Source organism: Panicum virgatum, chromosome 9K (assembly GCF_016808335.1).
Source record: "Panicum virgatum strain AP13 chromosome 9K, P.virgatum_v5, whole genome shotgun sequence".
Taxonomy (NCBI): domain Eukaryota; kingdom Viridiplantae; phylum Streptophyta; class Magnoliopsida; order Poales; family Poaceae; genus Panicum; species Panicum virgatum.
The window spans coordinates 27154274-27177646 of NC_053144.1; the positions used below are offsets into that span (position 1 = coordinate 27154274).

Genomic DNA, 23373 nt, shown 5'->3' on the forward strand with positions numbered 1-23373 from the left:
CTATCTGGAGGTTCAGGAGACCTGAGATGACTTGAACGTCGTAGACGACAAGACACGACACGAGTAACGTCCATGTCTCCCTCGTAACGTCGAACGAGCACGCAGCCCGGACGCCGGCGATCATCGACACCGACCGATAAGGTGGCAGGCAGGCACACGCGCCCACACGACGTTGCAGCACAGGGAGCCACGATCGGGGGGTCGTTAGAGGGCGGCCGTTCGCCGCGGGGCTGTTGCGACGAACGTTTTTTTCCTTTTGAGTAAGACACCATAAATGTGTCTCATATCTGATTCATATCAAAAAAATAATTAGTAGTACAATAAAAGAACAACTTGATATAAGACGACAAAAAGAAAATAAAATTATACCAAAGAGTTCTCTAGTCGTCTTCTTCATCCGATTGTTCATCGTCCACCGTAGCTCAGTAAAAGAAAGGGATACCTGCAAACGTCATCACCACACAAGGCTTTGAAGACCGCAAAAACCACTCGCTTGCTTGCAACGAGATCTAGCAACTGCTGAAAGAACATCGGCTGGGAGAACACTCGAAGCAACACAGTCTTGTAATCTTTCACCACCAAAACAGAGGGTTGAAGAAACCGAATCTTGTCGTCGAACATATCGAAAGAAGAGTCGAAATCGCCACAACAAAGAACAGCCAACTGCACCTCCTGACTGGCACACCAACTGTAAAAATCTGGATAGAATCTTCAGATCTTGCAGAACTAACTCTCATTTGGCCATCGTCGGCGGCAGAACGGATGTCGTCGAGGTAGGGAAAGACCAGAGAGACCTTATTCCAAAGCGTTATCGTCGCCACCACCTTGTCGATATCGCTAAAGAATCAGACTCTAAAAAAACTAAATGGATGTAAGAAAAAGATGAGTCCTCGCTCCTCCACCTACCGGCGGCGAGGCTACCGGAGGGGCAGAGGTGGGAGGGCCTGGCGGCGGCGGCTGCTAAACAAGACTGCTCCAAAACGTCCTTGTGCTGTTTTACTTGGGAGGATGCGTGTTTTTATTTCGGAGGCTCCTGTTGCGACGAACGATCGTCGCAGGTACATAGCAACGCGCGTGCATATGTATAGGTGCCAACGAATATAGCTTACACTCGATCCTACTCAGGATACCCAACCAATCACTAATTTTCTGCTGGGTTCTCTACTAAGGCTTCTATCTGTGCTGGTCCACGTGCGTGCATGATTTTGTACGGTTCTCCTTCTCTACGTTATACTATACTGGTGATTTCTCTTTCGGGAAGAGGGTGTGTGTGTGATTAATTGGGCGGCGAAATTGAACCAAAAAAATTGACGTAACCACAAAAATTTATTTATAATATTTAGTGAAGATTACACTGTCAGAAAACTGCTCATTCGTCCGTGGAGGTTTGTACCGGACGCACTTTGACCCAGTACTAACGTGCATCTTTAGTACCGGGCCAAAACTATAGTACCGCCTGGAGCCATTTAGTACCGGCTGGAGCCACCAGCCGGCACTAAAGTGCGCCACCGACAGCCGGGCGCAATGGCTAGGTGGCCACTTAGTACCGGCTGGAGCCACCAGCCGGTACTAAATGAAGCCGAGCAATTTAGTACCGGCTGGTGGCTTCAGCCGGTACTAAATTGCGACTTCTAGTACCGGCTGGAGCCACCAGCCGGTACTAATCCGCTCACTATAAATCAGCTCGTCTTCTTCCTCCCTGAGTCCAAGCCAACCATTTGACCGAGCTCGGGCTTTCTTCCCATTGCGAGTTAGAGAGGAGGTGCTGCCCCATTTTCTCAAGTTTTGTGGAGATTTCACTGATCCAAGTGCACTAAAGGTTGCAACTTCTTCCTCTCTTGTTTGATGGTATTTATTATTTGTTTCATGCTCTGTAGTTTGAGATATTTGTGATTTTTAGAAATATATAGAATGAGCACGTTTTCTATGATTTATGGATGGATTTGAGATGTATAGAACTCATTACTTGAATTTGGAGAAGATTTATTGAATATTTTCAATGTGGATAATTTATAGGAAAATTTTTTTCAAGTGGCATGGTTAATTAGTTTGGTATTTGTTATGCATTTAGTTGCATTATTTTGGCACTCTAATGATGTATTTATTCGGGCTCATATGAAAACCATCGAGAAGTTTAAAAAATGTATGTTTCGAATCATGAATTCATGAATATGTCGTTAATCTTGATCCTTCGGTGAAAACTCTGCTATTTGGGGCTAGCATCGATATCCACGATGCGGTGCGGTATATATGAGGACGCGATGAAGGAGTATGGTCTTGGTTCCAATAATGAAATCCTTCATCGGGTCCTATTGTATTGTACTGTGTAGTGGATGTCAATACTAGCCCCGAATGTCAGTGTCATCACCGTAGGGTAAAGATTAACGACATAGACATGTTTCGAAACAAACATTTTTTCTTCTCGATGGTTTTAGAGAAAGTGAGCCTGAAACAAAGTCGCGAACATTAATTGCGCATCCCTTATGGCGTGGAACGACGTGTTCGCGTTGAACTGAATAGTGTCAAAATAATTATGGTTTACAATTTATATTTTCATTTTAATTCTAATAATTTGTTCAGATTTTTACATTTATTTGATTAGTGTAATGAAATTAGTTTTGTTTTTTAATGAGACATATAATTGACATGTTATTAATATTACTTATTAGAAATGCCTTTGTAACATGATGCCTTTGAGCGTCGAGCTGCGGCTCGGGCGGTGGTACGCAATCAATTGGAGCGGTATGCCTTTTCATATATTCTCCCTTGGCAAAGAAAGCCGTAAATTTTATCGTGAATTTAATGTCGAGTTGCATGGTACTGATGATGATCGTGAGTTGATGGCTCGATATAATGCAAGACGTGAAGAGTCGGGGCTGGCGGAATATGACTGTTCCGTGTCAAGACTTCGCGAGGCAGTTCACGAGGCATTGGTCCAAAGATCTCATGATGAATAGTTTGTATTAGGTAGCTAGCATGTAGTGTAATGTATATATTAATTTGGACTTCTATTTATTATGTTGTGTAATTTGGACTTCTATTTATCATGTTGTGTAATTTAAGCATGTAGTGTAATGTATCTATTAATTTGGACTTCTATTAATTTTGTATTTCAATGTTAAAATCGCAGAAATGGCTTTTGTATTTTATTATATTATGTGCCAAATTAAATGATATGAATACAAGTAAAATAATGTTATTACTTAATTCAAAATTGTAGATCGATGGACCGACAATGGATGTACGGTGACCGGTGTACCATGGCGTGGATTAATGGTCTAAAGTCTTTTCTCGATGCGGCGGAGGCTCACAAATCATCGAAAGGTTTTATGTGTTGTCCGTGCCGCGCTTGCCAAAATAAAAAAGAATACTCTAAGAGAAGCACTATACACGCTCACATTTATGGAAAGGGTTTCATGGATAACTATACTCTTTGGACCAAGCACGGTGAACCTGGAGTTGTGACACAAGATGGTGAAGAAGATGATGATGATAATATTGCAGACTGGGCTCATCTATATGAAGCGGGTGACTTTGAAGATGAACCCATGGACGATGCTGAAGAAATGGACGAGGCTGGAGAAAATGCAGCAGAAGACCAACCACCCGATGAATTAGGTCAGGTTCTAGTGGATTCACAAAAAGAAAGTGAAACTTTGAAGGAGTCAAAGAAGTTTGAGAAGATATTGGAGGATCACAAAAAATTATTGTATCCAGATTGCAAGGAGGGGCTTAAAAAGTTGGGTACCACACTTGAAATGCTGCAGTGGAAGGCAGCTAATGGTGTCACCGATAAGGGATTTGAGGAGCTACTTGGAATCGTAAAGAACATGCTTCCAGAGGGGAATGAACTGCCCTCTACAACATACGAAGCAAAGATGATTGTATGCCCTCTTAGATTGGAGGTACAGAAAATTCATGAATGTCCTAATGATTGTATTCTCTATCGAGGCGAAGAATATGAGAAACTGGATGCTTGTCCTGTCTGTGATGCAAAACGGTACAAGATCAGGCAAAATGATCCTGGTCAGGTCGACGGGGAGCCCGTCAAGAAAAAAGTTCCCGCTAAGGTGATGTGGTATTTCCCAGTAATACCACGTTTGAAGCGCTTTTTGATAAATAAATCCAATGCTAAATTGATGCGGTGGCACAGAGAAGAGCGTAAGCAAGATCTGATGCTGAGGCACCCTGCGGATGGGTCCCAGTGGAGAAATGTGGATAGAGAATTCCCAGATTTTGTTAAGGACCCAAGGAACATAAGGTTCGGTTTAAGTACGGACGGAATGAATCCATTTAGCGAGTGGGGCAGCAGTCACAGTACATGGCCTGTGACCCTCTGTATGTTCAACCTTCCTTCTTGGCTATGCAAGAAGTGGAAGTACATGATGATGTTGATGCTTATCCAAGGCCCAAAACAACCGGGCAATGATATTGATGTGTACGTAAGACCATTGGTTCATGAACTTTTGCTACTGTGGAAGGAGGAAGGTGTACGTGTTTGGGACGAGTACAAACAGAAGAATTTTGACCTGCGAGCATTGCTTTTCGTTACCATCAACGATTGGCCTGCACTTAGCAATCTATCTGAACAGTCGAATAAGGGATACCAGGCATGCACTCATTGTCTAGAAGAAACCGACAGCTTGTATCTAAAAAATTGTAAGAAGGTCGTGTACATGGGTCATCGTCGATTCCTTCCCCTCAACCACCCCTTGAGAAGAAAAGGAAAACATTTCAAAGGGAAACCAGAAACTTGTGCTAAGCCTATATTCCGAAACGGGAAGCGTGTTTTCTCGATGGTGAAGGATGTCCATGTCATATTTAGAAAGGGCCATGGAAGCCAACAAGTTCCGAATGATGAAAATGGCCATGCCCCAATGTGGAAGAAGAAGTCCATAATATGGGAGCTCCCATATTGGGAAGTCCTGGAGGTCCGCAACGCAATCGATGTGATGCACTTGACGAAGAATCTTTGCGTGAACCTGCTAGAATTTCTTGGTACGTATGGGCAGTCAAATGATACACTGGAAGCAAGATGTGATTTGAAAGAAACAAAACAACGAGAAGACCTACGTCTTGAGAAGAGAGAAAATGGACAACACTACTTAAGTCCTGCTAGCTACACTCTCAACAAAGAGGAGAAGGAAAGCATGTTTGACTGCTTGAACAGTATGAAGGTACCATCCGGTTACTCCTCGAATATGCAGGGAAGAATTAATATGAAAGAGAAAAAGTTCACAAACTTAAAGTCTCATGATTGCCATATTCTGATGACCCAATTGCTTCCGGTCACTCTGAGGGGTATTCTACCAGAAAATGTAAGATTAGCAGTTGTGAAGCTATGTGCCTTTCTTCATGAAATTTCGCAGAATCCAAATAAGCTCACAAGGCTACAGAATGATGTGGTCCAATGTCTTGTCAGTTTTGAGATGGTCTTTCCACCTTCATTCTTTAATATTAAGACCCATCTCCTGGTTCATATTGTGAAAGAGATAAATATTTTAGGTCCTGTATTCCTACAAAATATGTTCCCTTTTGAGAGATACATGGCAGTCTTAAAGAAGTACATTCGGAATCGTTCTCGACCAGAAGGATGTATCACCAAGGGCTACGGAACAGAGGAGGTCATTGAGTTTTGTGTTGATTTCATTGACAAACTTAGTCTGATTGGGATCCTCATGTCACGCTATGATCGGCGACTGAAAGAAAAGGGCACACTAGGTAAGAAATCTAATATGCACATCCCTGAAAGTGAAATCCGTAAAGCAAATTTCAACGTTCTACAGAATTCATCCCTCGTGGCCCCATATATGGATGAGCACATGAATATTGTCTGCTCTGAAAATATAGGGAAGTCTGAGGCCTGGATTACACGTCATCACATAGATAGCTTTGCGGTTTGGCTGAGAAGGAAACTCATGGGTGACAGCACGATTGATGTACAACTGCAATGGCTTGCTAGGGGGACCATCGGCCACAATCATCCAATATCAACGGTATGAGATCAATGGATATATATTTTACACAAGAGCCCAAGATGAAAAGAACACGAACCAAAATAGTGGTGTGCGTATTGATGCAATAGGCCATGATGGAAATAAGGACAGCTACTTTGTTGTCATATAGGAAATATGGGAGCTAGAGTATGGGCCTTTAAAGATTCCTTTGTTTCGGTGCCAATGGGTGAATCGAGTTAGAGGCGGCGTAATGACAGACTGGTATGGGATGACATTAGTGGACTTCAAAAAAATTGGATATAAAGACGAACCATTCGTCCTCGCCAAGGATGTGACGCAGTTGTTCTATGTGAAGGACATGGCAAGCAAACCGAAGAAAAATCAAGGCAAGTCCGACGACGAGCCAAAACGCCACATAGTTCTTCCAGGAAAAAGAAAAATCATTAGAGTTGAAGACATTTCGGACAAGTCAGAAGACTTTGATCAGTTTGATGACCGTCCTCCATTCTTGGTCGATATTGACCCCAGCATTCTATTATCCAAAGAGGATGCTCCTTACTTGCGCCGTGATCATGATCAAGGGACATTCGTAAAACGAAAAGTTATCAATATTCCATTAAACAATGATGTGTAATTAATATATTGTACTTTGATGTTTATGTGACCAAGTGATTGATGTAATATATTTGAAATTTATTTTGAACTCGATATGACGAGTTCAGAGCGTACACCTATAATCGATTTGATGTTGTGATGTAAAGTATAAAACTATTAAATTTTATAATTACAATAGTATTTTTTCATTTTTTATGCATTTGTATAATACTTTAGACACTAAAACATATTTGACACACTAATATAACAAATTTTGATCTCAATACAATAAATTAAGTGTTTAAATAGTAAATATATGCATTTGTATAATACTTTAGACACTAAAACACATTTGCCACACTAATATAACAAATTTTGAACTCAATATAATAAATTAAGTGCTTAAATAGTACATTTTTCTATTTTCTAGACTTTTATTGAATTTATTGCACATAAAACATATTTAGACGAATTGAAATTTAAAATTTAGTGTCAATACTTTGAATTTAGTGCAAAGACTAATACTTATTAAGATTAACGTATGTTTAACAATAATAATGTAATTTTGCATGGAGAAAATAGTACATATATCTATTTTTTAATCGTTTATTGAATTTTATTGCACATAAAACATATTTAGATGAATTAAAAAAATAATTACAAAACTAAAAAAGGCAGAATCATTTTGGGCGTTTAGTACCGGGCCATGGTTGCAGCCGGTACTAAACTGCCTCCCAAAATTTTCCCGCCTGTTGGGGACGTTTAGTACCGACTGGTATCACAACGCGGTACTAAAAGGGGCAGTTTAGTACCGGGCCGTGGCACCAGCCGGTACTAAACTGCACAGTCGACAGTTTAGTACCGGGCGTAGCCATGGCCCTGTACTAAACTGCCTCCGGGGGACATAGCGTTAGTCGCCATCCCCCCCCCGACGCGAGATCGATCAAAGCCGCGCCGCCCGTCGCCGACACTGCCACCGCCGTCCGGTGTCGTCCGAGGTCCTCTGCACAGCCATCCTCCGTGCCAGCATCCTCTGCGCCGCCCTGCCCTGCTCCCGTCGGCCCCGCGCCGCCCGTCGTCGTCCCCTCCGACGCCGGCCTCCTCCCCGCGCATTCACCTCTGGAGGTGTCCTCCATCGCAGCCGCCGCCCTCCGTCCCGGCCGCCGCCCCTCCGTACGTAGGGATGGCAATGGGTACCCGAAATCCGAAACCCGATGGGTTTTTACTCTATTAGGGCACGAGTTTGGGACAATTTCTTGACCCGTGGGGTCTGCTAATGGGCAAAAAGTTAGACCCGTCGGGTTTACGGGCATGGGTTTGGGAGCATGAAACCCGAACCCGTAAACCCATGGGTTTATTATACCCGATTCACAAATCAAATTATTCCTTATTTTGGCCCAAAACAGCCCATGTAGCCCGGCCAAATATAGAGAGTATAAAAGATCACAGCCACCTCAAAACCTAAACCTAATCCTTTTCCCCACCTCCAGCAGCCGCACGCCGCCAATCCTATGTATCTTCTGGAAGGTGGGAAGCCCCCTCACCTTCCGATGTTTGAGATTCGTGCGGCTTACGTGGGCCGCACGATCTCCTTCTTCCTCCTCTCTCTTCTCTCTCGCTCGCACCAGCCACCGCTGTCTCGCGCCGCCGCTCGTGTGAGCCGGCCAGAGGAGCTAGGGGAGGGAGAATGGGTGGAGGGGCCGCTGGCGAGGGGTGGGCGGGAGCGGCCGGCGGCGAGGTCGCCGCCGGCCGGGGGAGGCGGTAGAGGCGGCGGTGGTTAGGGTCTGGGGTTACCAGGGTTGGGGGGCTTCAATGGCCTCTAGCCATAGAAGTGACCGGGAGGGGGGTGGGGGATCGACAGGCGGCGGGTTGCGGTGGGTGGGCGGGCGGCGAGACGGCGCTCCGCCACCGGCCGGGGTGGTGGTTTCTGCGGCCGGGCCAGGTCTCGGGCGGGGGCGTGATGCTGGGCCAGGTTAGGGGAGGGCGGGGATGCGGCGGTGGTAGGTGGACGGGGGGCACGGTCGAGACGGCGGAGTCGTGTCCGGCGGACCGCCGCCGGAGACGGGCAGGGCGGCGGCGGTGGCGGGGGCGAATAGCGGAGGCGTGGCGGTGGTCGAGCCGAGGAAGAAGATGGCCAGATAGGCCTTGATGGGCCGGAAGATGGATAAGATATCCATCTTCCGGAATAAAGATAGGGTTCCCCGATGCACGCCCCCAGCCCCTTGCAGTGCCCGCTGGCGCATCAGCTGTGAAGCTCGGAGCACCCGGCCGCGAGTCCGCGCGGCTGCTAGAGCGGCTGTGCCGCACGCCCGCACTACTGGTGCTCGCTTGGACTCGGCCTCGCGACCCCGTGTTGACGCTTCTTAAAGCGCCAATTTACGTACCGCAAGTGCACGGATCGTGGTAGCTTTTCCCTTAGAGTACTCCCCCAAGGTTTATCATCCGTGGATCGGAAGCGAACCGACTAGGGTTTACCATCTAATCTATCAAACCTATCCTAAACATGAAGCGAAGATTGCATATAAATTGAACACTTGATAGATATGAATGAAGCATAAGTGTTCATCACACCCACAACCGTAGATGAGATAACACAACCAAGGAGCTAGGGCCTATCGTCTCTAGGTACGGTTCTAGTGAAAAAGGTGATCAAAGCATAGATTGCATCTCAACTAAAGGTACACGAAATCATCTCTCAGAAAGGCAGCTCGCAAGTGGCCTACTTTCCCAAGGTCGCCGGTGCGTGTCGACACCTAAGGTTTCCCAAAGCTTTACCCCAGACTCCCATGGTACTCGCCATCGATCCTATTCCACATCATGTCATCGCTAGAACTTTTCCCTCCGACATGCTGTCACCACACCAGGGTAATCAACCACTAGCTAAAACATGCTACCTCAACGTATCCGCAGGATGTAGACTAATTACCACTAATAGATCAAATCTTACTATGAACATATGGATGCATTACATATGAGAAAGAAAACATGCATTGAAGTAGACCAAAGTCGAGACAACTAGAATAAAGAGTAGATTGATATCACCATCGTGTGTGTACATACCCCGACGAATGTTGGGGATGACTCTCGAACCCCACCATGGCACAACCTCGCAGGGAGGCCATGGCGGCTAGGGGTGGCCTAAGCCATCTCCTAGGTACCCTCGAAGACTTGCAGCGGTCGTCGTCTCCCTCCGGTCTTAGCCCTAAGTTTTTGTCGAGTTCTGGGTGGATTGGATCCCCTCCCTTGGGCGCCTAGGGGGTTGTATTTATGCCCTTGGGGAGCCTTGGGGCGTGTTCCACCTTGCCTTGCACGAGATCTTCCTTGGGAGAGAAGCAAACTTGGTTTCCATAAAATCAGCCTCGTCCAGATTTTCCTGTTTCCCAGCCCTTCCTTGCCGACGCCATATCTCCATATGTCCAAATCGAAGCTCTCATCGAGGCCCACAACTTTGGTATTCAACATTTTTCAATTAGAGGCCGTTTAAATCTTTGAATCCGCACCGAAAGATCATGTTGTTTGCGCGAATATCTCTCGGGCTGAGTTGATCTCATGGGTAAACCTCCAAATCTCAAGCCCATCTTCCTCCATGTGGTTTTTCTCGACATTTTGACTTTCTTCACCTTTACATGTGGGCTTTAGACGTCATTATCTCCGCGATTTAGATAGGGGTGCTTGTCGTCCAAGCTCCAGCATCTTCTGTTTAAGTCCTCAGAGTTTTACGGCTTCGTGCTTTGGTCCTTGGGCTCTCTTGGAAGGTGGATGTGCATGAATGGGCTTCGAATCAACATGGGCTTTGGTCCTTCCTTTGGGCTTTGGTCTTCGTCTTTCTCCGTGTTAGCGCTCGATCACGGGCCTCATCATTTCATGCTCCAAAATAGGCCAAAAACCTGCAAAAATGAAGTTCCTCCAAAATATATGTGCAAATGCGAAAATGACCAATAATTAGGCCGGGGTTAGGACGGTTAGTGATTTTGATATTGAGTTCATGCCATTATCAAGGATAAACAAGGGATAAAACGGGTACTTAAGGAGCGCCAACACCCCGCTCGGCATCCAGCCCTCCGCCGCCCCTCGTCGCCGCTTGGGCTTGGTGCCGCTCGGCAGCCAGCCCTGGGCATGCTGTCTCGCTACGGTGGCGTGCAGGTAGCTCTAGCCTGCGCTTAAGCCCCCACCTCTCTCTCTCTCTCTCAATCTGGTACATAGGTAGCTAATATATTTTGCATACGCAGGAGCTTGCAATTTAAGCTTTTTGGAGAAACCTTCAAGCGGCAAGTAACAAATCAAGAGCCCTAGGCGCAAGGGACTATTGACGAACTGTGATTTGTCGATTGTAACTTGTAATGAACTTGTAGATTTGTAATACTGATTGCATGCTGCAATTTTTTGCTTGCTACTGATAATATATGGGCATATGGCTTGTGATTTTGTCAATGTGTGTACTGGATGCCTCTGCCATAGGTAGTGGTGAACCTGCTATTGTCGGGCACGGGCGACCCGCAGGTCACCCGTGACCCCAGCGGGCACGGGTTTGGGCAAAAATATGTGCCCGTGACGGGTCATGGGTTTCTTAGCGGGCGGGTTTTATGTTCGCGGGCACAGGTTTGGGTTGGTAAAACCCGCTCGGTTTGTGCCCGTTGCCAACCCTATCCGTACGTCCACGCCGCCTCCGTCGACGGCGTCGCGCACGCCCATCCCTCCTCCAAGCTGCGCTGCCGTACAGCCTCTTCCGTGTCGTCGCCCTCGGCGCCTGCCTTGCAGCCTCCTCCGACCGCGCCTCCCGCCGTCCTGTCTGCTCCCCATCGCCGCCGCACCGAACCGCCGCCACTTTGCCCTCCCCGACGTGAGCCCTCGGGCTAATGTCAGCACGACTATGTGCTGACGTCAGCCATTTTTTGTAATTAGTTGAAAGGATTAGTATAATTTGTAAAAAAAATAAAGAAAAATTATAGAAATTTATAGAAAATTATAGATATTTTTCAAATTATAGTAAATTTGTAGAAATTTCTAAAAACAAATTGGTAGATATATATGTAGAAATAATGAAAATAGTAGGAAAATGTTAGTTATTGATACACAATAGTGAAAATTGTAGAAATTTTAGAAAATTTGTAGAAAATTACAGATATTTGTTCAAATTGTAGTAAATTTTTTAAAATTTGTAGAAAATTTGTAGAAATTTGGAAAGAATTGGTATATATATACGTAGAAATAATAAAAATAGTTGGAAAATGTTAGGAATTGATACGCAATAGTGAAAATTGTAGAAATTTTGTTAATTTTGTAGAAAATTTCTGCATATATAAATTTAGATGTCCCCATGTATGTGTTGTACACCTTCAACAATAGAAAATTATTGCTTAGGTATATTGTGCAAAAGTATGTCTTTATATATTGTAGTAATTGTGGATATTGTACAAAAATCTTATATATTGTAGAAAACTTCATGTCTTTATGGGCTTCACATTTATTGTTTTATTTGGTATTGTTGAATTGTGTGTGTTATGAAATGTATATGATATAAATTTTGTCTTGTACAGCTTTATCTATTGAATTTCTAATTTTCTTTGTAAATTTTAGTTTGCTATACTATAAACAGGTGCAATGAGTAGAAAATCTTAGAAAATTCATGGCACATTTTATAAAATTCCTGGTCACATTGTATATAAGATGTATATGATGTAAATTTTAGAAATTTTGTCCATGTATGCGTTGTACGGCTTTATCCAAGGTGCACTTGTAATTTTTTTATACATTGTCAATTAGTACAAAATTGCATATCAAACATATGTTGATTCACATAGGAAATGAAATGGAATCCTTTCGCTGTGATGACGACGAGGCCTTTCTTGCGGACATAATTGGTACAGGCACGCACCACTACGAAGAGGATGCTGCCAAGGACGATGGCAGCCAATATCTTAACGATACTGGCGATGGCGATGATAACCAGCTAGAACAAACGACTGTGCAAGATGATAGCGCAGAGGTATATACAATTTGTGCTTATATATATAAACATACGCATTAATTTTGTATGTAAGTACAATGCGTACTAAATACATATTTTTTAGGCATCCGGATCGACTAGGAAACCAAAACGGAAACGAGGGTCGAAGAAAATCATGGAGGGGCACACTATTATCACTTCATTGCATCCTGACGGTGAACCAAAGTCTCCGAAGGGTGTGAAGATGATGGTGGTGAATCAATGTGGATATTATGTCAGGGACCACATTCCCATTAGCTTCAAGCTATGGAAGAAATGTAAATCCACAGATATCGATGCTGACATCGTCCCCGAGACCGAGAAAGAAATGTTATGGGCAGATGTGAAACGGCACTTCAGCTTTCCGGAGGACAAAGGATAACTGTTTAAGGATTGGGTCATGAAGAAGATGGCTATTGCTTTTCAGACGTTCAAGAAAAATTTGAACAAAGATTATGTTAAAAAGGGACTCACGCCGGACTTCGAGAAAGACTTCAAGAATCAACGTCCTTATTGGGAGGCATTCATGCAGTACAAGTCGTCCGAGAATAGCGAGAAGAAGACAGCCCAAGCCAAAGAGAACGCGAGCAAAAAGAAGCACTTCCATCATCTTGGGCAAGGAGGATATGCGTCGGTGATTCCGAAATGGAAGAAGATGGAAGATGATCTCATTGCCAGAGGAATCGTACCTGCGACTTTCAACTGGCCGTTGCGAGCAAAACATTACTTCTACGCTCATGGAGGCTCATTGAATATGGAAGATGGGTTGTTCGTCACTAGCGATGCCATAAGGGAAGCGGCCAACAGGCTCAATGTGGCACTAAAGGCCGTGTCCGAAGGCAGTTTCAAGTCGGACAGAGAGAAAGATGAGCTGATGTATGCTCTTGGCACACCGGAACACACAGGACGTGTGCGAGGCATGGGCGTAGTTCCATGGAAGCATGGCTTCAGTGGCAACATAGAGACGTATCAAAGCCGAAAGAGAAGAAAGGCTGAAGTAGCAGAGAAGATGCGTGCCCTAGAAGAACGGGTTGCTTCAATCGAATGTGCACTTGCAACTAGCCAGCAGCAGCCACCAGAAGCCAGATCAACGGCTCAGTTGGAGACTAGCCCCGTCGGCTCGTAGCGTCGTAGCAGCGTCACTTCAACAGAAAACCCAGCCGCAGATCGAGAGGAAACAGATGTAGAACATTACCCCATGGATGACATCGCTGTGAGGACTCCCTGGGGTTGCTGAAGTCCCTGTTCAAGGCAGGACAATCCATGGCATGACGATTCCAGAAGGATATGCTAGAGTCATGATTGACCGTATCGAGAAAGGATGGGAAGACCTCGACCTCGAGATCCCTGGAGGCGATGGAGAAGAGGAACTAGGGTAGGCCCTCCACACTTAGATCTATTGGACAAATAGTACATAAGAGTTGCAGGAAGGGGTCCTAGCCCGTCTCTGAGGTCACCGCCAGCTGCTCCAGGGTACCCCAGCGTGGATCCACCGTCACTGGCCGCTGCCCAGGACCCCAGCGTTAGTCCATCGCCATCACCGGCCGCTGCCCGGGACCCCAATGTTAGTCCGCCTCCGCCATCTCCTCCCCCCGCAAAGAAGAAACAATCTGCTTGGGTGCCGCCACCACCACCTCCAAGGACAGAGAAGACCCAAGCACGAAAGAAGAAAGAGAAGCCCGCGCCTGAGAAGTCAGGTTACAAAATGACTGATGAGGAATTGACTGCTTGGGTGCAAGAAGACGTGCGCAAGCAGTTGAAGCCAAAGAAGCCTCCGCCAAAGGAACCAGTACAGCAGCGAAGAAATTCTTTCTATCCATGATGTGCCAATCAAAGCCTCCACTGATATCGGACTACGACCGCTCGATCACAAAGTCATGGGAGAAGTAGAGTAACCGGCGAGAGAACCAGAGAGTTCCCCAGCTTGGAGAACAATCCAAAAAAGGTACCCCCTCTAGTAGTGCTTTCAAAAGAGGATAAAGCTACTGCTGAGTTTGTCAAGGAAACAAACCTCACAAAAGCTCAGCTCCTAGGTCATGAAAAAATCCCGATTCACCAAGGGGCAGGAAGAAAGCCATTTGTAATGGGGGAACCTCTTATGTGGCCAGAGTCGATTGACACCCTACCAACAAGAATGCGTGAGTTCCATAAGTGGTACTTGAAAGCATCTGCAGAAGGGTATATAATGATAGCCGCTCGAATTAAAAATACCCATTTCTATCGGGGGTTGGATGACATTTGGATCGATTTTGACCATTTTTTTGTTTCTATCCCATCAAGACGCCCTAGACAAGTCCCTCGTCAGTGTATGGTCTATGTAAGTGTTTCTTGTCAATTGTATACTCTAGCTCTACTAAGTCGTTTAGATTTCTCATTCCCTCCTTTTATTTGTAATCGTGCAGGATGAAAATGCAAGAATGCCGGAAGAGCGGGAATTACAATGTTGGCTTCATCGATCCGAATGTCATACATGAGGAGAGTGTACGCCAATATCCTAATCGGACCGAGAATAATATAGTCATGTTGTAAGGATCACCGGGGTGTCCGACCCTAGAGGGGGAGGGGGTGAATAGGGTCGCTAATCGCTTTCTATCCTAGGGCTCAATCTATTTGCATGAGATAAACCTAACACGTCTTACACATGCTAGTTATGACTAAGGTTTATCTATGCTACTCTCTACTTACCCCTAAAAGACTTGCAACCTATAACCAATCCTAATCAAACTAACTAGGAAAGTAAAGGCACGTAAGATAGAGTAAATGCGGAAACGTAATACGGTAAGTAAAGAGGCAAGGGAGAGAATATGCAAACTCCCGTGAAGACACCAAGACACACGATTTAACGTGGTTCGGTTAGGACACCAAGTCCCTCCCTACGTCCACGGCCACTTGTCCAACAAGAACAAGTGTGATGCCGAGTCTCTTCGCTTGATCACCGTCTTGCGATCGCCACCAAGGCTTCTGGCAAGCAAAGGCTAAGTGGCGCCAAGTCACCAAGACAAGGTCGCCGCCACCGTCTCTCTCGAAGCGTCACCAACGGCACCGTCTGCACTATCGGAGCTTCTCACCAAGAGGGGTCTCCTTCCCCGCACAAAGTGTCATTGCCACTCCACACCAAGTTGGAGGGTCACACGATGAGTACACGGTTGCTTGCCGCAGCAAGACTTTGCTCAAGGCAGCTCTCGCAAGAACTAATCTCTATACAAGTGCACAAAGCACTCTCTCAAAGCTTCTCACAAGCTAGATATGACACTAAGCTTTGCTAGGATGGTTGGAAATGTTAGTTTGCTTGGGCAACACTTCCTTCAACTTTTCTGGCATCCAACCATATGCAGCAACCGGCCTTGGGGGGTATATATAGCCCACACACCCCAAAAGAGCCGTTGGAAAAGTGGCTGACAAAAAGCGCTATCACCGGTTAAACCGATGATCCACTTTGTGTCATCACCGGTTTAACCGGTGAGCACCTTTTTCCAACTAGCCGTTATACTTCAACAGCTACCTTAATCAACCAACGTAATCAACCGGTGAATGCATCTTCATCGCCGGTTTAACCGGTGCATGTAACTGTCCCAGAGTTCCCGAAAACCAAATCTCTAGACAACTACACCGACGTAATTGACCGGTGTATCATCGGTTCAACCGATGTATGCATTTCCCTTGGTCTTCTTCTGCCGTTGCACCGACGTATTCAATATCTTCATCGTCGGTTCAACCGACGCAAAACCCTAGCCTCAGCTTCTGGGTTCATTGCACCGGTGAGTACAATTTGCTCATCATCGGTTTAACCGGTGATAGCAAAATGTCTCTATCTTGTTTGTTTTGACTTGATTTCTTCATGGTCTCTTCAATTCTTTGTCCTTTGGACCGAAGAGGTTTCAGGGTGCTGCCCTGAGACCCGCGAGGGGCGGCTCCCCCTTGACCCCCGTCCGCTAATCGGTTAGCGGAACCACTGTAGGTGCGGCCCTTTGGGCCTAGCTACGCCTATCTTCTCTTTGTCATCACTTGAACCTAAAAGCCTGAGAATGGTCATCTTAACAATCATATTAGTCCAAGTGTTGTGTTGTCTATATCAATCACCAAAACATTATATTGAAATATGGCATGAGAGGCCATTTTCGCTACACATGTCCTTGGAAGGGCGGCATGATCACACATTCATTCTGTTTTTGTACAACTTCGAGTGAGTCCTTTGAATTTTTGAGTCACTTCAACTATCCAATAAGTGTATATATCTAACATTTCTTGTATCCATATGTATGTATCAATAATTTCCACTGGATCCTACTTGTGATCGAAATCGATCAGTCCCGAGTTACTGCGTGGGACTCCTTGAAGAAGCCACCAGAATTATATCAAAATCTCGTAGACATCATGCAAAGGGCATGGTCTCGGTTCCTCAAAACACAATTAGGAGTCACGTCAACACCGACTGAACTTGAATTCAACTATAACAAGCCGGTACGAATATCGCACATCTACTTTCATTTATTCAAACAACATGAATATTTCATAACATGTATATATGTATATAGTGTTTGAGACAGAACCAAGGAACCAACCTCTGCGGATACTACGTATGTGAGCACATGCACTTTTTTGCAGAGATACCAAGAGGGTGACACAAGAAAACTTTGAAGTACGTATTACATTAGTAACAATTTCTTGTATCTAATTCCATGCAGGTACTAAATTAAAATATTGCTGTTTATTTATTGTTGACAGATTTAGAATATGAAAGAGAACATCATCGAACCGGATAGAATCATGGCAATTTAAGAAGCACTCTGTGGATTCCTATTGGATGAGGTGATAAATCCAAAAGGTGAATTTCATTCCAGTCCAAGGATAAGTATGGCTCGAGCTGAACTCAAGAAACGCCACAAGAAGGATGCCAGTGCCGATGACGATGAAGATGATTAGAATTATTGAAGAATTTGTCAGAAAAAACTTATGAGAATTCATACTTGTAAATATTATTGTCTTTTATCCATGTATGTATATAATTTCTAACATTTCTTTTATCCATGTATGTATATAATTTCTTTTATTTGCTTTGCTCCATATACAAATAGGAATTCTAGATACGAGTACGAATACACAAACCGCTGCAAGTACGACTACTAATACTAATTAATTGAAATTGAACGGAAAAGAGAACAAATATAAAGGATAAAAAAGAAAAAAAAACTTCTTTTAGTACTGGTTGGTATTACCAACCGGTACTAAACTGCTCGGCCTAGCTGCTGGCGTGGCCAGCAGTTTAGTGCCAGCTGGTGTTACCAACCGGTACTAAATGGGCCGTTTAGTACCGGGCGGTCTCATCGGTACTAAGTGCACGCGCACTTAGTACCGAAGGAGCGGTACCGGGCAGAAAACTGGTACTAACCGGGGGTTCCTGCCCGGTACTAATTAGAGTTTTTCTAGCAGTGTTACAATCAATAATCTTTTATATTACAAGTTGAGCATGCCGATTGTTCAGGGATAAGTAGAAGGGGCACCGTGAGCAACAAAACAAGTTATGGCTTCCATGTTAATACATTTTGTTTAGATTAAGGGATGTCCCGGCCTTGAACACTCTCAAGAGAGTGTCTACAGCCAAAAGAGAGATCGGACTCTCGAAATACAAGAGTTCTTAGACTCTAAACCTCAAATGAGAGATTTCAAAAAAACAAGAGAAACTAAAGAACAAAGGAAGAAACCTAGAAGGTTAAGCTTCAATCTTCTTCTTCGAGGAAGCGACGCCGAAGGTGCCATCATCGCCTGCTCAGAAAAACTGAGCATGATTTTCACTAGGAGTCCCGATCGACGTAGAGGAGGGAGGCAAATTGATGACGCCTCCAAGAAGGAAACGGCGTCCACAGGCGTCGTCGTCATCAGCACCAGCACAATGACAAGCTAGGCTTTCACTAAAGATCCTCCCGACCTTCTACCATGAAGAAGATTGCGCGCTAAGCCACTGACGCCTGAGCAGCGAAGCTGCACCACACGACCCGCATTGTGGTCGCCGCCGCAAACACCGTTGACCAACACTCTCTTCACGCCGCCCCAACAGGACCCTCCACCGCGCCGCCCAACACTCCGCCACAAGCCGGGGAGGGCCGGGGCCGGCAGATCCGGTGATGCGAGGTCTGGATCCACCCACTGCCGGGCCAGAACCGCGCCAACTATCGCTCGTCGCGCCAACCGCCGCCGCCGGCCGCTTGCCTCTTGCCGGCGGCAAAAATCCACCATATCTCGCGTAGCCACCGGATCTGGCCGGCGCCATGCCGGATCCATGGCCCTCGAGTTCCGCCACCACGGGAGAAGCCCATGCCGACGAGCACCCACCGGCGGCTGATGCGACACCCTCATTGCGAGTCGCACGGGCTTCCGGTGTCCCGCTCGGGCGGCGGCGGGGCGGTGGCAGTGGGGGCTTCGGGACCGCCCGAGTCGCCTACGAGGGGCGACATGGGGAGTCTTCATGTTAATACATACAGGAAATAAATATTATTGCCCATTTTTTCATCAGAAACATCCGTTCATTTTCATCCAAAAGCTGCTTCTTCACCTATTCACTATTCACATCCCGAATCTATCTGAACTTTGTACTGCTTGCACCATCGTGTTTCTGATCTCAGCGACTCCCTATCTATAATCAACAACCTTAGGGTATTCCTAGGTGGGCTTGGTGGTAAAACACCAACATGATCCTCCCACATTAGGGGGAAATGCCTCTGGGCCCTCTCGATGTATAGGAACTGAAAGTGCACGGCCATGGCACCACTAAAGGTTTGCTGGTGAAATAAATTCTACATGGAGCGAAATAAGGTTTGCTGGTGAAATAAATTCTACATGGAGCGAAATAAGGTTATGCATGCCAATGCTGACTATTAACTGTAAACGGTTTTCAGGTCCTGACTGTTTGTTGCATGAACCTACAGGGTCACACACTTAAGGAGTGAAATGAAAGACAAAATGGATCAATTAGATTGAGTTTAGGATATTGTAGCAAATAGCCGCACTGGTTCGCTCTAGTGCAAGTCGCACATTGTTGGACGTATCCCGGAGGGGTCACATCCGGCCCATTTTGAACAAAAGGCTGGACCTTTTGCTTGGCTCAACCCACATATAGGGGTGGTAAAGAGTCCTAAATTTTGGCCTAGAAAATTTAAGGGTCGGGTCCTAAAAGAATTGGGTTCTAATCTTATACAATTTTGAGCTAAAATATTTAAGGGTCATATTGGGCTGTGAAGAGGCCGCTAGGGCCATGAACTATTACCACCCCTACCCACAAGTGATCCTGTGCAAACATGGATAATTTTTGTTTGCCCTAGCGTAGCGTTTTACATTTTCTAATACCGGCGTGATCCTGCTCATCTATCTTATCTCCCATCTCCCAGTGATAGTGTTGAGCTCCGCAATGGGCATAGAAAAACAACCCTTTTTACTTGGATGTGGTCGCCTCACGCTGCCTAGCGTCTAAGACCAGTCCCAACCCTTTTTTCTTTAAACACCACCTATAGACATTGTGGGTTGAGGATGGCCTAAGTGCCCGACCCACTAGCTGCGGCTGCCCCAGCTCACTCAGGCAAGGAGAGAGAAGGGAGAGGATTGGATGTGATTTTTTTTATTTATCATAGGAACTATGCATTGGGGAGGTAGTGTCTATGAGTAGTTTCTTACTCTCTTTTTTTAGACACAACCTATAGACAATGTGGGTTGAGGATGGCCTAAGTGCCCGTCTCACTAGCTGCGGCTCACTCACAGCGGCGACTGCCCCGGCTCACTCACAGCGGCGACTGCCCCGGCTCACTCACAGCGGCGACTGCCCGACAACATGGGGCGTGCTAGCCTGCCTGCCAGCCCTAGCGCCGGTCTTGATATGGCTGCGACCGGCGACCGCCAACACTCCATGATGCCCTCTTTGTGGCGTATCCATCACGTTCACAATGCTATTAAATTTTCAAATATTCGCTTTCATGAGGAGTCGAACTTAGAACCTAAGGAACTACTAAGGCTCCAATAACCACTAAACTTCATACTCTTTTACTTACGAGATATCATTCCAACAAAGCTCATTTTTATGGCAAGGAGTTTTGGCAGCAGGCAACCGCCGTGCGTTGCGAGGCAGCGCGGGAGCGCGAGCCGCCTGTGAGCTAGACATCGAGCCGGCCGCGCAAGCGGGCGGGCGGACCTAGATAGGGTGGCGAGCATGTCGGTGCACCTCGCGCGGCATGGCCGCTGCTGAGCGGGCGCGCGGCTGCTGCCGTGCATGAGAGCATGGTTTATGGTTGCGGCGGCAGCGGGCGAAAAGAAGCCAGCGGGGCCAGCATTTAATGCTTGTGGCAGCAGCGCAAACCAATAAGTGGCGAGCAGCACAGCAGCCCGGCCAATAGGAGCTCCGCGCGCACGCATGCGCCCGCTCGCGGCCAGCGTCTGGCGAGGCGTTCGCTCCCTTCTCTCCTGATTTCTCTCTCCCACGTCCGTTCCCCGCCATTTATAATACTTGCTCTGAGTGCATCACGTCGAGAGAGAGGGTTTGACGGAGAAGAGAGGTGGGCAATTGTGGGTCCCACAGATGCTTTGGGAAATGGGCTAAAAATTGAACGTTGGAGTATCTAGGACTGTTAAAGGCGGCTGAATAGAGTCTCGAAACACTCGAAGCCTCGGTTTCCAAAGCAATTGGGTGAATCCTATTGAATGTGCGGGCCTGTTGATTGCGTTTAGTTCCGCATAAATAGACCTGGCCTGCAGGCAGGCAGTGAAGTGGGAAGCAGCAGCTTGTTTATTTCCCGCACTAAACTGTACTAGCATCAACCGCCGGAGCAAAGAAAAGGTGAGACCGACAAGGCCATGGGGTGCTTCCAGAAACGTGCATCTCTGGTGGTTGTTTTCAGCTTGCTGCTGCTCCTAACTGCTGCAGGTATACAGTTCATTCCTTGATCGATGAAAGCACACAAATTGACATACTCCTTATGCTTCACGTCCGGCCAGTTGCTGCATCATTCCGTGGTACAACGTCGTCTTCCTCCACACGGCACGCACGCAAGTTGCTCAATAACAGTAAGTTTCAGAACTTACTAGCTGCTGCTGCTGCTGCTGTGTGTGTGTGTGTGTGTGTGTGTGTGTGTGTGTGTGTGTGTGTGTTCTTGGCTCTGTACAGATCCAATCAATGTAAAATGTGTATGCATTGATCAGCTAGAGATTCGTCGTCGCTCGGTTCTGGTTCTGGGCACTATAATTCAACGGAGCGGATGGGGCCGGACGACTGTTCGGAGGAGGACGTGGTGGTGTACCAGAGCAGCGCCAACCCATTGCCGAGCGGCATCCCGGCGTACACCGTGCAGATCACCAACGTCTGCGGCGGCTGCACGGTGTCCGGCGTCCACGTCGCGTGCGGCGACTTCGCCTCCACGGAGCTCGTCGACCCTGACAAGTTCCATCGCGTCGGCTTCAACGACTGCATCGTCAAGGGGGGCGCGCCCATGGAGCCGAGCGAGGCTGTCTCCTTCCAGTACTCCAACTCCTTCTCCTACCAGCTAAACGTTGCGTCCGTCGTCTGCGAGTAGATCCCGGCCGGCCACTGCTGGGCGCACCCTACGCTTGCTATTTCTGCATCAGTTGGTGTTTATCTCTTTCTTGCATTGTGGTCCGCAAATAAAATAAACCAATGCAATACTTTTTGCAACGGTATTCATGCCATAGGAGCATCACAGCCAGTAATCTCTGTATTTCTCAGCCGGTTGGAGTATAAATCCAAATAATTTCCATCAGGTTCTCGTTTTTTTATTAGTGAATTGTCTCTCCAGTTGATTGATGCGTTCCAGTGTTCTTTTTTGGAAGGAAGTGTTCCGGTATTCTACCAGATCTTGTTGGGGGATTTTGGAGCAAAGGAAGCTGAACCATTTTCCAAGGTTTAAATGTGTAGAAAAACTTTGAAAAATAGCTTTGGGTTGTGCGATGGACCTGCCTAGGGGTAGCTCAAATTAAAAAGAGTAAAAATTACAGCCACTTTATAACTATTTGTAACGTTGTACCAGTTTTTTTTCTACCAAATTGTAAAATACGCTAACAAATATATCAACTATCAAGTAGTGTTCTTGTGTAAATATACGGTTCCAGATACGTCACATCAACGTAGTTCACCATGGTAGTCGTATAACTTGGATTGCGGGTAGTTCAGCGGGTGCCCAGCAGCTATCCGACGTTCAGATCAGGAATTAATTACATGGCTATGTGCTTGGCATTCAATTAGAAGATGTTTTATGATGCACAATACTGGTATACTACTGGAGAGGGGCACATTGGTCCAGGTCATAAGTTCCAGCCTGATTTAGATTCGAAACTAATCTAGGCATTAGTTCAAGGTCTGATGGCTATAGAGCTAGGGAACTACTATATATTGTCCTGGTTGGAGCTTGTTGGTATTTGTTATGGTCACAGATAAATCTTTAAGCGTATGGAATATCGTCATACCATTCTACATGTGACTATTCAGGGTGTCGTAGTTATATTTATGTGGGGAATGTGGCAATTATAGAATAGCTATGTTCGTAGATTTATCTCAATTTAATGCCCAATAATGCACAAACAGGGGTAAGTATAACATGGGTAGAGAGGTAGTATGACATACAAGTTAACTCAAGCTCAACAAGAACACTTAGGCATGGAGAAAGGAATAAGGGAACTACTAAGGACTCATATATACACACATGATTAGGACCAGACTCTAGGATTACAAGCACTACCGAGGGAACCACACATGACTGGCACAGTAGGTACCAGCCAGCTCGGCTACATTATGAATCTCTTACCGCTCAATCTGAATGTTGAGAGTTTGAAAGATGAACAGAG

General features: G+C 46.0%; 1 protein-coding gene across 1 annotated transcript; it reads left to right on the plus strand.

The window, feature by feature from the left end:
• The first annotated feature begins 21293 nt into the window (after window positions 1-21293).
• LOC120648646 (TPD1 protein homolog 1B-like) lies at window positions 21294-22308 on the plus strand. Its single transcript, XM_039925362.1, has 3 exons — window positions 21294-21442; window positions 21514-21582; window positions 21718-22308. Exons 1-3 carry the CDS (start codon window positions 21373-21375, stop codon window positions 22086-22088), a joined length of 510 nt encoding a protein of 169 aa, XP_039781296.1. The 5' UTR covers window positions 21294-21372; the 3' UTR covers window positions 22089-22308.
• Window positions 22309-23373: the final 1065 nt, after the last annotated feature.

Coding starts and splice junctions, on each gene's coding strand:
- LOC120648646 (XM_039925362.1), top strand. CDS start 21,373: ATGGGGTGCTTCCAGAAACGTGCATCTCTGGTGGTTGTTTTCAGCTTG. Junction 21,443..21,513: donor GCTGCTCCTAACTGCTGCAG/GTATACAGTTCA, acceptor ACGTCCGGCCAG/TTGCTGCATCATTCCGTGGT. Junction 21,583..21,717: donor ACGCAAGTTGCTCAATAACA/GTAAGTTTCAGA, acceptor TGCATTGATCAG/CTAGAGATTCGTCGTCGCTC.